Source organism: Natator depressus, chromosome 10 (genome assembly GCF_965152275.1).
Source record: "Natator depressus isolate rNatDep1 chromosome 10, rNatDep2.hap1, whole genome shotgun sequence".
NCBI classification, from domain to species: Eukaryota; Metazoa; Chordata; order Testudines; family Cheloniidae; genus Natator; species Natator depressus.
The window spans coordinates 23,861,600-23,874,283 of NC_134243.1; the positions used below are offsets into that span (position 1 = coordinate 23,861,600).

Consider the following 12,684-nt stretch of genomic DNA (forward strand, 5'->3'; position numbering starts at 1 on the left):
CAATGACAACTTTGTCTCTGAGATCCCCAGTTCAGAGATGCTAAAGTTAATATAGAGTAGGGGAAGGAGAGAGAGAGAGAGAGAAATAGGTTAGAATAATGTGTGTCTGAATCTGTTCCAGACATGCAGTAGTTATACATAAGCAGCAGCCATCTGAGAGATTTAAAAATAAAATTACATTTCTGGAGTCCTGCAAGATGGGTGGGGTGCAGGGGTGTGGGGTTCTAGTGCCTTCCTGGGCTAATTGTATGGGGAAAGTGCATCTCCCTTTTAGGCTGTCACCAGATTTCAAAATACAAGTGCCTGGTTTAAAAAAAAAAAATTCCCTCATGCTAATTGGTTCAGTCATTTAATTTTAACTAGATCAGAAACATTAAATGGTGCCTTTCCCCAGAACTTGCATGGCATTTTTTCTAGTTTGCTGTAGACAATTCATAACACTGTCACTGGGGAGCTAATTTCATGGGATAGTTAAAATGATGTCAGAATAAGGCTAAGGTGAAGAGCCATTGGGGGAAGCTAATAAGGATGCATTCTATGCAGATATTTTGCATCAAAAGCCTGGTGGGGGACTACGTAGCATATTTTGCTCTTTTTTCTCATGCAATGTGATCACTTCTACAGGGGATAAAGCTGGCAAAGATGGGGAAAATTGGCTGTGCTCTCCTGGTACTCCAAGCTCTTCTGGTGCAATTGGATCTTGTTCATGGAGCAGAGAAAAGTTATCCCATACTCAACATTGCAGTGATTCTGGGGAGGACCAAGTATATCACAGAGCGAGACATCCGAGCTCTCTGGAGCAGGGAAATGTCAGCAGACCTGGCCATTGATGTCAACGTAGTGACCCTTTTGGTGAACCAGACTGACCCTAAAAGCATTATAACGCATGTTTGTGACTTGATGTCAGGCACCAAGATCCATGGGGTAATTTTTGGAGACGATACTGATCAGGAGGCGATAGCTCAGATTTTGGATTTTATTTCATCTCAGACTTTTATTCCAATTCTGGGAATTCATGGCGGCTCCTCCATGATCATGGCAGATAAGGTAGGAATTTTTTTAAAAATTATTTAAAGCTTTTGTTGCACCAGTGTAACTTCATCGTGCATATTAACTTCAGTACATGTGCACTGCAAGCAGCTCAAAGGAGGATGCCTCTAACAGCCTATATTCTGATCTTTAAAAGCAAAATTATCATGCAGTTTCCTACTGAATTACCACCCAATGTCCTGACAGATTTTTTTCGGGGTCAGGTCTGTAATTTGTTTGTTTACATAAAGAATGTTCTTACATGACAGTTTAGTTACCACCAAGCTGAATTCTGATTAACCTAGGAATGTTACTTACAGTTGATGACCCCGAAGATAGATGGTTTATTTAACTGAATTATGACAATAAAATATTTTGTCCTGTTTTACATCTTGAAGGAAAGGTATAATGTTATTGGCAGACACTAGAAACAAGTGCCACACTGGGAAAGATCACATGTAATACACTTGAATGGATTTGATGAGGCTAGTGCTAGTAGAGGACTTAGAGGATTTTGATAAGTGTACAGCTATTCAGGTTAGATTTGATGTTCCCCCCCATTAATAGCTTAATGTGGGTGACATCAGTCTGATATAAAGAACCACCCTTTGATTTTTACTTAGTTACAGCAATTCAGTGAGAACCTGTGTTACAGTTAATTAGACTCCCATGTGGTAAACATGAGGTTATGGTGTGCAGGTGGTTTTGTCTGTGAACTCTTAAGGTAATGCGAACAGATTTTTTTTTTAGGAAAATGTTTTTTCCATATAACCCATCCTAAGATTATGAAATAATAGAACAGTGACTAATACATCCAGCGCACACTCCTTACTCAAGGTGGCAGAAGCATAGCAAACTCCTACTCAACAGGACACAATCTTGCCTGGTGTTCAGTGCTCAAACTCCTGAGAGTTGAGTGTGCTCAGCATCTTGAAGGATCAAGCCCTCTACCACGACCAGTTTCACTGTTAGCATTTGTTGGCTGAATGATGGGGTAAGAAACAACTGGCTGATGGTGAAGCGCCCTTATCCCAGCTTGGTTGTCACTTAAGTAAAGAGATGAGGATTATTCAACATAACATTTGCGGAGTAGAAAGTCATTTATTAGCTTTTCAGGAAATATTTTTTCAGCACATCATATTCTAAAACCATTATCAAGGGCAAAATATTACAAAGAAATGAGGCATGATTACAATTCAGCTTTTCTTTAGCAATAAAACAAGGGAGGCGGGGGGACTGTCACATATTGGGTAGTAATTCACACAGATTCAGAGAAATATTGAAAATAATTATTTAAAGTGGCCCAGATATATTTTTAAAAGTGAAGAACAGAAGAGATGGGATTATTTATTATCTTTGAAGAAGGAATCAGGAATCATTCCTGACTTAGAAACAGCGGCATTTCACTCCTTTTTATTAACTGGTGGGACTAAAGATGTTCTTTCAATCTCAGTATTCTGAGTGACCTTTATCGTTACAACTGACACTGTCATATAATGGTTCAGTTAATAAATGTTTGAATTGTAGTGGAAATTCTATAGGAGGGCCTTATGTCCACATGAATAACCACAGAGTTCATTATGATTGATGTTACTACTTTGAATACTAAAGGGAGATATACTGACTAGGTCATGGGGACTATTACATTGGGAGCTATTGAACTATCCTTAAGGTTATAAAATCTTTATGAAACTAATACATATAATATATAAATAGATCAGCTGAAGTTGTTATATTAGTCAAAAAACTTGTAGCTGAGAATCCCACCTGCCACAAATTATAAAAAACTAGAGATGGGGATGAGAAGTTAATCTTATCCATGCCTCCAGTGACTGATTCAGGGTCACTAATTTACATACATACACCTATTTGGTAATATAGAGTCAACTAGAATGTAAAATAGATACACATTAATTTAGATCACTAAAACGGAGGTATTTCAGTAGTATATTAATCCTGTAGTAAACTATTTGTATTTCTGTTTTGGCACTGTATTTTAGTGGTTGTTCCTACTTGACATTTAAAAATGCTTGCTTTCAGGTGAAACTTAATTTTCAAGATCTCCGCTTGGGAGCAAAATAGTTCTGTGCAGTTTTTTAAACAAATCAACGGAACCATCTTAAAGTAGTTAACCAGCCGAACAGAACCTTTGGATACATATACCTATAAATTGCCTTAATCTTAGATTGGCTTTTGGCATGTACTTAGTGTAATATGTTTCAAAGCTGGGCTTTGGACATTAACAATAATAATATTTACGTGGTTTTTAAACTCTTTTTGGGACATAAATTACTGTGTAGCACAGGTGAAATTCACCACATTGTTGAAGAAGAATGGAAGGGCTGGAAATGTGAAACCCACTTTCCAAACCAGTGCCAGGATTTGGGGCTGAAACCCAAACTACCTAATGATGACTATTCTAGTTTATGGAGCTGAATTAGCATCCAGAGTCTGTGCCCTTTTGTCCTGTGATATTGGAGGTCACTGAGTATGCATAAATGACAGTTTCCGTGTCCCATCTCCTACCCCACTACTGCTCTCTGCACTAGCCTAGGGTGAGTCAGCATAGAAACCCTTTCTGTAGTGCACTGGGTATCGCAATGTGGCCGTTCAGTTCCTGGACCCTGTCTGTGTGACCCTAATGCAAGACTTCAGTGCTGCAGAGAGCCTTACACTAGTCTTCTAATGCTATTGGTGACTTTCACTTGCAGATGTGCATATATTCTTAATTCTCACATATTTCAGCCAAGTGATTCAGTAACCTATAAAGGCAGAAAAGGAGCCCATTAACTCAGTGATTTCTATATTAAGTATTATTTACAAGATGCTTAAGTGCATCAACATAAATTGGACATTAGACCTCTGAAAAGCATAACCTTTTGTTGTTTTGGTAACAATCCTGCAACCCCTAAGATTTCAATGGGACGGCTTGCATAAGTAAGGCTTACTTGCATGAGTAAGGATTGCAGGATTGTGTCATACTTTATATTGGCAGTACCTCCTAAATGTGTTCATTCAAATATATATGAAGCTCAGACTCACTCCTTTAACTTTCCCACGAGGTTTTGTCTCAGATGGCCTGTGTAACATTACAGGCTGATCTGTGATTTTTTTGCTGTAGTAAGTCTTGTTTGGTTGTCACAGTAGCAATGTCTATTATATGTACCATATTTACAATCACATGGCCATATTGAGTTTAGTTTTGCAAAAGAATAAGCTCTCTGTACTAGTTTCTTGGACAGTTTTTTAAAAAAACCCTGTAAATTATAAGAGCATTATTTAGCAGGTGTCCCCAGTAAACTGTTTGTTTTGTATTGTTATACCTCTAAAAAACTCAATACAGACTTTTCTAGTCCTGCTGCCCATTAGAAACTTTTAATAATAGACATACAAATTTTCTAAGAGGCATATTTCTGAATTGGAATTACTGACAGTCCTAAAGATATGTGGCACGTTCCAGAGGGATTATCATTAGGAAGTGGTACTTTTTGAAACAACTCTGGGAGTGTTGAGCTAAGGAGATTACCCCCCCACCACCCCCACCCCCCCAAAAAAAGAAAATCAAGCATTAATGTATAATTATTGGCAGACTTTTTGAAAGCACTTTACACTGATAAATTACATTAATATAAAATAAGCTTATTTTTCTCTAGTTCTGTGAAGTCTGTTGTGCATTAGAACACCTAAAACCAGCTTGATATTCCTTTTTAAATGAACATTCCCAATGTATTACTATGTGAGGAGTTGTAAGTATTAATATAAAGTGAATTTATAAATATTTTCCATTACTTTGTTGAGGTTTTCTTTAGGTGTTCCAATGGATTATTTGTCCTTGTATTTGCAAACTATATCATTTTAACACTTCTATTATCCATCACCATTATTTTATGATGTATATATTGTCTGTGTTCTTTTTCTCAGTGAGATAAAAGCCAATATTTTGTGCAGCATTATACAAAACATGGAATCACAGGCAGAAAGATACTTTCATGTTTGAATTAAAAATTAAAAGTTCATTAAAAATCAATGGGAATAACCATGTGCTAAGGACTATTTGCGTGTTTGGGCTCATAGTCTGAAGTATTTTCTTTATATCCCTATGCAGCATATTAGCATTATATTGTTCTAATTATGCTGTAAACTCCACATCTCATTGAAGTGAATAGTGAGATCACAAAATTTCTGCTGCTGTTTGGGTGGAGACAGCGCTCTGTAAGATTGAGTTAACTAGGACACAGCATATAGTTTATATTATTCTTGCTATATCTTTGCAATAAAAAATTAGACTTTTAAAAAGCCAAAGCTTAGTATCTGTGGGACACTGCATGAGTTAGCAGAATGAGGAAGATTCATGGGATGTGCATCTTACTCTTCTGTCTAATTAGAGAGACAAGGTGGGTGAGCTAATATCTTTTACTGAACAAATTTCTGTTTGGTGAAAGAGACAAGCTTTTAAGCTACATGGAACTCTTCTTCAGGTCTGTGTAAGCTCAAAAGCTTGCCTCTCTCATAATAGAAATTGGTCCAGTAAAAGCTATTACCTCACCCACCTTGTCTCTGTAATATTTTGGGGCCAACACGGCTACAATAACTCTGCATACATATCTCCTGTCTAATGTTAAGTTGGGTTTTTCTAGGATTTGGCTGCTTATTTCCAAGGAAGCTAAAATTTTCCTCATGAAGATTTTTCTCAGCAGGAGCTGACTAGCAATCAAGCTGGGTTGGGGTGGAGGAAGGGAATGTTAACTTTTCCCAACGTATGGGGGTGCAAAGGATTGGCAAGCAAAAGAGCGGCAGTGCAACCTGACACATGCTGCCTGGCTAACATGCGGGAGTTGAAGGAGGACAAAATTGGTTTCATTTTCTTGAATGGAGGGGAGGATCAGCTTCCAGAAGTTTGGGAATTGCAGTCTATGTGATCTCATGCTCCTCAGTAAGGATTATTTACATTCAGTATCACTTTTGAACGTTTGCTTGATTTTGGTGTCGATGTGGTTAGGACTATATTCATATGGTCTTAGATTTGCCTGGTCTATGTTTGAAGCTACTACATTAGAGCCTAAGGATCATGATCCTGCAAGCTGTACTCATTTATGTGAATGGGGAATTATGTCTATCTTTCAGTGTAGGAACAATTTAATTTCTCTCTTATAATGCCATTTACATTTACTTCAACCTGCCCTTTCTTACTGTGTGTTAAAATAGAAATTGGCTGAACACATCACCAGATGCACTTACCAAACATTTAAACTCCTAATAAACTATTTTGTAGTCACGGCTGCATATGGTCCAGAAGTACAAAAGACACAACATTCATGCACAAGCAATCCAAGTCATTTTAAATTTTAACTTGATGGAACCCAGACTACAAAATTAGAACACCAACCCTTTGGCTTGGCATTTAATCTCCTGCCTGCAAACATTCCCAGTAACTTTTTTAAAATACTTCTTGAAGGAAACCATGTTGCTTTTATATTTAATAACTTACAAAATAGTAATAGGACTTCTATAGAGTACTTTTAGCAATTACTTCATATAGGCGGAACGCTCACTCTTAGAAACTTGCACAGTGCGCTGAACAGAAGGGAGATCCATATTGTATCTGTCAAACATGTTTTCAGTTTGCACTATTTCTAATTCATTAACTGCACTTGAGAACGTTTACTTTAATTTGAACGGACAGTTTGAAAGTTTTTTATTTTTGCTACTCAGCTGACCAAACTTAATGAACAAGCAGCCTCATTTTATGAATTTCCTGGTTTTGTTTTCTGATACAATTGTAATACAGGTGATGGCTTTGGACTGGCTTGAGGGGAGACCTGGGAATGGCTGTTTTGGTGGAGGTGCCCAGTAGGCTATCTTGAAGAAAATGGGAACCTTTGAGGGCCACATCTATTCCTATTCCTATGTTGCAACTCTAGGAGTTAAAATCTGTGACCATCTGGGCTCAGCTTTGAGCTGCCTTTTCCTGAAGCTACCAAGGAATGTGGATTTTATCTGAAGGAGCCCAGCCTACTCAATTTGGGTTGTTTCCAAACCATCTGTCACACTATTGTTTTTATAAATCCTTGGGATGTTTTCTTGATACTTTCTTCTTCTTCTTCTTCTTTTTTTTTTTTAAAGGAACATCATCACTGTCTTTTTCAATTAGATGTAATGTTGGTAGAGGAGGAAAATCTGTGCTTAAGATTTTGAGGTGCAGAATCATAGAATCATAGAATATCAGGGTTGGAAGGGACCCCAGAAGGTCATCTAGTCCAACCCCCTGCTCGAAGCAGGACCAATTCCCAGTTAAATCATCCCAGCCAGGGCTTTGTCAAGCCTGACCTTAAAAACCTCTAAGGAAGGAGATTCTACCACCTCCCTAGGTAACGCATTCCAGTGTTTCACCACCCTCTTAGTGAAAAAGTTTTTCCTAATATCCAATCTAAACCTCCCCCATTGCAACTTGAGACCATTACTCCTCGTTCTGTCATCTGCTACCATTGAGAACAGTCTAGAGCCATCCTCTTTGGAACCCCCTTTCAGGTAGTTGAAAGCAGCTATCAAATCCCCCCTCATTCTTCTCTTCTGCAGACTAAACAATCCCAGCTCCCTCAGCCTCTCCTCATAAGTCATGTGCTCTAGACCCCTAATCATTTTTGTTGCCCTTCGCTGGACTCTCTCCAATTTATCCACATCCTTCTTGTAGTGTGGGGCCCAAAACTGGACACAGTACTCCAGATGAGGCCTCACCAGTGTCGAATAGAGGGGAACGATCACATCCCTCGATCTGCTGGCTATGCCCCTACTTATACATCCCAAAATGCCATTGGCCTTCTTGGCAACAAGGGCACACTGTTGACTCATATCCAGCTTCTCGTCCACTGTCACCCCTAGGTCCTTTTCCGCAGAACTGCTGCCTAGCCATTCGGTCCCTAGTCTGTAGCGGTGCATTGGATTCTTCCATCCTAAGTGCAGGACCCTGCACTTATCCTTATTGAACCTCATCAGATTTCTTTTGGCCCAATCCTCCAATTTGTCTAGGTCCTTCTGTATCCTATCCCTCCCCTCCAGCGTATCTACCACTCCTCCCAGTTTAGTATCATCTGCAAATTTGCTGAGAGTGCAATCCACACCATCCTCCAGATCATTTATGAAGATATTGAACAAAACCGGCCCCAGGACCGACCCCTGGGGCACTCCACTTGACACCGGCTGCCAACTAGACATGGAGCCATTTATCACTACCCGTTGAGCCCGACAATCTAGCCAGCTTTCTACCCACCTTATAGTGCATTCATCCAGCCCATACTTCTTTAACTTGCTGACAAGAATACTGTGGGAGACCGTGTGGAAGAATACTGTGGGAGAAATTTACAGTCGGTTTGTAAAAATTAAAATACTTGGTGTTAGGGGGCTTATTCCTTCACCCACTTACTTCCCTGGTCGTTCTTGCATGAACAAAGAGCAACAATACCCGAAGTCCAAAGGTGCAAACAATTCGATGTTTATTGGGGTGAACTTCCAGCAAGCTTGATTCCAGTTTCCTTCCTTAGTGTCCCCCTTCCCAGCTCTGACACCACAGAGCCTTACACATGTGTCCCTGTTCCCATTCCTGCCCTTAGCCAAACATGATTCCAATTTCCTTACCCCCGTTCCCTGTTCCCATTTCCCCCTTTAGCAAAACATGATTCCAATTTCCTTACCCCCATTCCCTGTTCCCATCTCCCTCACCCACACACCTACCCCCTCACTTCCTGATTGTCTGCAGACTATATAGTAAAACTTGAGTTCAGCTTAGCTATACCTTAACCAATCATTTTCCTGAAATTTAACTAACCAATCCTAACATATTGTAACATGATTATGTAACCAATTATATCCCACCACCTTAATTAGTTTACACCCAGCAAAATTAATTATACAGCAGACAGAAACAATCACAGAACCAGACAGAGATTATACAGACAAACAATAGCAAAGTGGGAACTATAATGACAAAACAATACAGAAGTGAGGATTTCACATCCCAGCTATTGATAAGTGAGTTCTTGCCAGACAGGATGCTATCAAACTAAGTTTCCTTTTACATTTTCTAGGCACTTCCCTTTCTCTGGAGGTGATAGGCACTATCAGGACAGGATTGTATTCCTAACAGCCCAATAGCACCTTATTTCAATGTGACTAGTTTGGAATGTGAGGATGTGACCGTTCACTTCCCAGCTTATGGCTGCCTTGGTTGCTTAGCCAAAGGCCTTAGCCTAAGAACAGGGCCTCAGACTGTCACAGTAAGAGAAGGCCCTTACACTGGCAGACAGTGATTTTGATTCTTTCTTTTATACCTCTATAACTAGCCAAGTGATAAGAATACACCTAAATTCTTAGAGTACAGGCCTTTACCGACAGGCCTGAATATCTATATCCTAACACTTGGATTCTGGTTTTTGTGTTGCAGAGCTCAAATTACACAAACCTCATACCATTTTTCAAATGGGGAGTGAGAGCCATTCTAAATCTAATGTCCTCAGATATGTGATATTTCTTATCGTATCATTGGGGCTTCCCACCAATTTCAGTGAGACAGATGCTTTGTTCTTCTCCCTTGTGTAAATTTACACCTGAGCTAGCATGCGGCTTCTCCTGTCTAGCAATATGTGGGACCTGGGGTGGTGGGCAGGGTAGAAAGGGAAAGATTCAAGGGTATGGAGTGGGAAGTGAGGTAAAAGGGGTAGAGAAAATATAGGGTAAAATAAGAATAAATAAGAGCAAAGCTACTCTTCTCTCTTGTCCAGATACACATTATTGCTGCTGGACATTATCTAGCTAATTTGTCTGGGACTTTTAGCCCATCTGTTCCTTAACCCTGGCCGCAACTTTCCTCTCTCTCTCTCACATGTACGTGACAAGGGTCAAAGTGGTTAAACAGAAGAAGCTTGGGTACCCATTGAGAATAGGAGTTCTGTGGCAGAGCAGAAAAGACAGACTCGGAGGAGAATCTATCCCTGCATAAGTCACTGGATGGACAACTAAGGACGGGAGGACTAGCTAGGTGGGATGAGATGGACTCTGCGTAAAACCGCGTACTTGACCAGCCTAACCACGTATTTGAAACAAGTAATAAAAGCAAATTGTCTCCTTCCAAGGCCCTGACTGTCATATTTGTCTGAATAGTGAGTGAATCTTCCAACTTCCCACAGATTGAAGCAGCTATTCATAAAAATATAATTAACTACTAAAAACAAAACAATATTCTGGTGGTATTCAGCATATCCCAGATCATAAACTGGTCCTAAATCTCCTTTCTATTCATGAGTACTTGGCAATTAAACATTATTACATTTGGTGACAAATTCAGGGAGAGGACAGCTTTTAACACAACTCACATCTGGAAAATGACAAATTAAAAAGAAAACCCACTGAGCTATAGTGTACAGAAAGGTATAGTTCTAGGGAGAGTCTTTCTTGCTGTCACTCCATGGTTGCTGGGAGGCAGTGGGGGAGCAAAAATGTATTGGAGGGTCATGGAGAGAGCTAGCTAAAAGATGTTAATGTTTTGTGAATGTGCATGTTTTGAAAGATTTTTGTTATTTTAAATTTTTCACAAATTTATTTCATTTGTTGTTACAGAAATTAGTTTTTGTCATATCTCTACTTGTCAGTCTGTCTTTTCCTTTTCCTTTTCTTTTTACCACTGAAAAAGAGAAGGGAAAATGAAGGCAGAAAATGGATTTTTTTTCTTTTTTCAAAGGAGCCTAAGGAAGTGGTTTGCACTACTCCTGCTGAAATTATATGGGAGCTAACAGCCCTAACCTAAGCTTCCAGGCTGATCTTTTGGAAGTGTTGTGCAGATTTCCTTTGAGAATGAGGACTGATAGGACAAATATAGAGTGATCACTTTGTGTAACATGTTCGCCCACAGGTGATAGGGTGTTTTTGTCTTTTATCATTTTCCATCCTGAAGGAAGTCTTTCCTGAATCCCCACTTCTGGCCTTCATACAACTCCCCCAGCCTCTCCAAGCTCATCAAAAGAAAGCTCCCCCCAGCTGAGGACACATCAACTCAAAGCAGCACCAGACTGTGCCAGAACAGCAGATGCAGTGGATATGTCTGCAGGTTTTGTGATGATCAACACCCACCACAACACACGTTTCAAGATCCATAGATCCTACACATGCCTATCATAAAATGAGGTGTACCTCATCCTGTGCACTAAATATAGGGTTGCCAACTTTCTAATTGCACAAAACTGATCACCCTAGCCCAGCCCCTTCCCCGAAGCTCCGCTCTCTTCCCCTCCCCTTCCATGAGGTCCCTCCCCCTGCTCTCTACATTTCCCTTCCCTTAGTGGCTTGCTCTCCCCCACCCTCACTCACTTTCACTGGGCTGGGGCAGGGGGTTGGGATGTTGGAGGGGGTGAGGGCTCTAACTGGCTCTGGGGTGCGGCCAGAAATGAGGGTGCAGGAGGGGGCTCTGGGCTGGGGCAGAGAATTGGGATGTGGGAGCAGGAGAGGGCTCCAGATGGGGCTGCTGGTTCTGGGGTGGGGTTGGAGATGAGGGGTTTGGAATGCGGGAGGGGGCTGTGGGTTGAGGCAGGGGATTGGGGTGCAGGAGGGGGTATGAGCTCTGGGCTGGGGGTGTGGGCTCTGGGATGGGGCAGGGGATGAGGAATTTGGGGTTCAGGAGGGGCCTCCAGGTCCAGGGGAGGGCTCAGGGCTGAGGCAGGGGGCTGGGACTTGGGGTTGGGACGTGGGCTTATCTTGGGCGGCTCCCAGTCAGTGGTGCAGCAGGGCTAAGGCAGGCTCCCTACCTGTCCTGGTACTGCGCTGCACCCTGGAAGTGGCCAGCAGGTCCAGCTCCTAGGCATGGGGGCCAGGAGGCTCTGTGCACTGCTCTCACCTGTGGTTCCCGGCCAGTGGGAGTGCAGACCCGGTATTCAGGGTGGAGGCAGCGTGCGGAGCCCTGTGCCCCTGCCCCTGCCGCCCACTTCTGGGGTGCAGCGTGGTACCACTAGCCTGCTTTAGGCCTGCAGCACTGCCGACCGGACTTTAAAGGGCCCTGTTGGTGGTGCTGACTGAAGCCGCCAGGGTCCCTTTTTGACCAGGCGGACACCTAACTAAATGCCCCAATTAGAATTATGTGGGTGAAACCAGACAATCACTGTGCTTTTGAATGAAATCAAACAAGAGAATGATAAAAGACAAAAATACTCTTTCACAAAGCGATCTCTATATGTTGCCTGATTCCTTTTAAGGTTAATGTTTGGATTGATGGCCAATTGATTTGACTGCGATAAGGTTCTTACCCCAGAGTCAGGCTATGCAGAACTAAAACCATGAAGTTCAATATCTTGTGGGGAGCCTCATGGTGGAGGGCAAGGACACTCACACTGAGGGCAAAGTAAAGCCTTCAATATCTTTATTAGAATAATGAACAAAGCCAGAAAAGCTCCAAGCTACATCAAAAGATACAGTATTGGGGCTAGCTGTGGTTTCATTCTTTGCATAAACTCTTAGATCTGCATACTCACACCCTTCCTTGAGGACCTGGTGGTAAGTGATTCCGATGGTCCAGGTTCCTCACTGAGTTGCAGGATCAGGTGGTAGAAAGCGCGCAACAAAAGATGGAGAACTCCCTCACATGATTGTCTTATTATAGGTCCCATGCCACTGCCC

General features: G+C 41.4%; 1 protein-coding gene across 1 annotated transcript in view; it reads left to right on the forward strand.

Annotated features, from left to right (window-relative positions):
- Window positions 1–629: 629 nt before the first annotated feature.
- The window catches only part of GRIN2A (glutamate ionotropic receptor NMDA type subunit 2A), a 288,119-nt gene continuing 276,064 nt past the window's right edge, over window positions 630–12,684 (forward strand). The window contains exon 1 of the mRNA XM_074965468.1: window positions 630–1,047. Coding sequence (XP_074821569.1) covers window positions 643–1,047 — 405 coding nt within the window. The 5' untranslated portion in view covers window positions 630–642. The remainder of the gene's footprint in view (window positions 1,048–12,684) is intronic.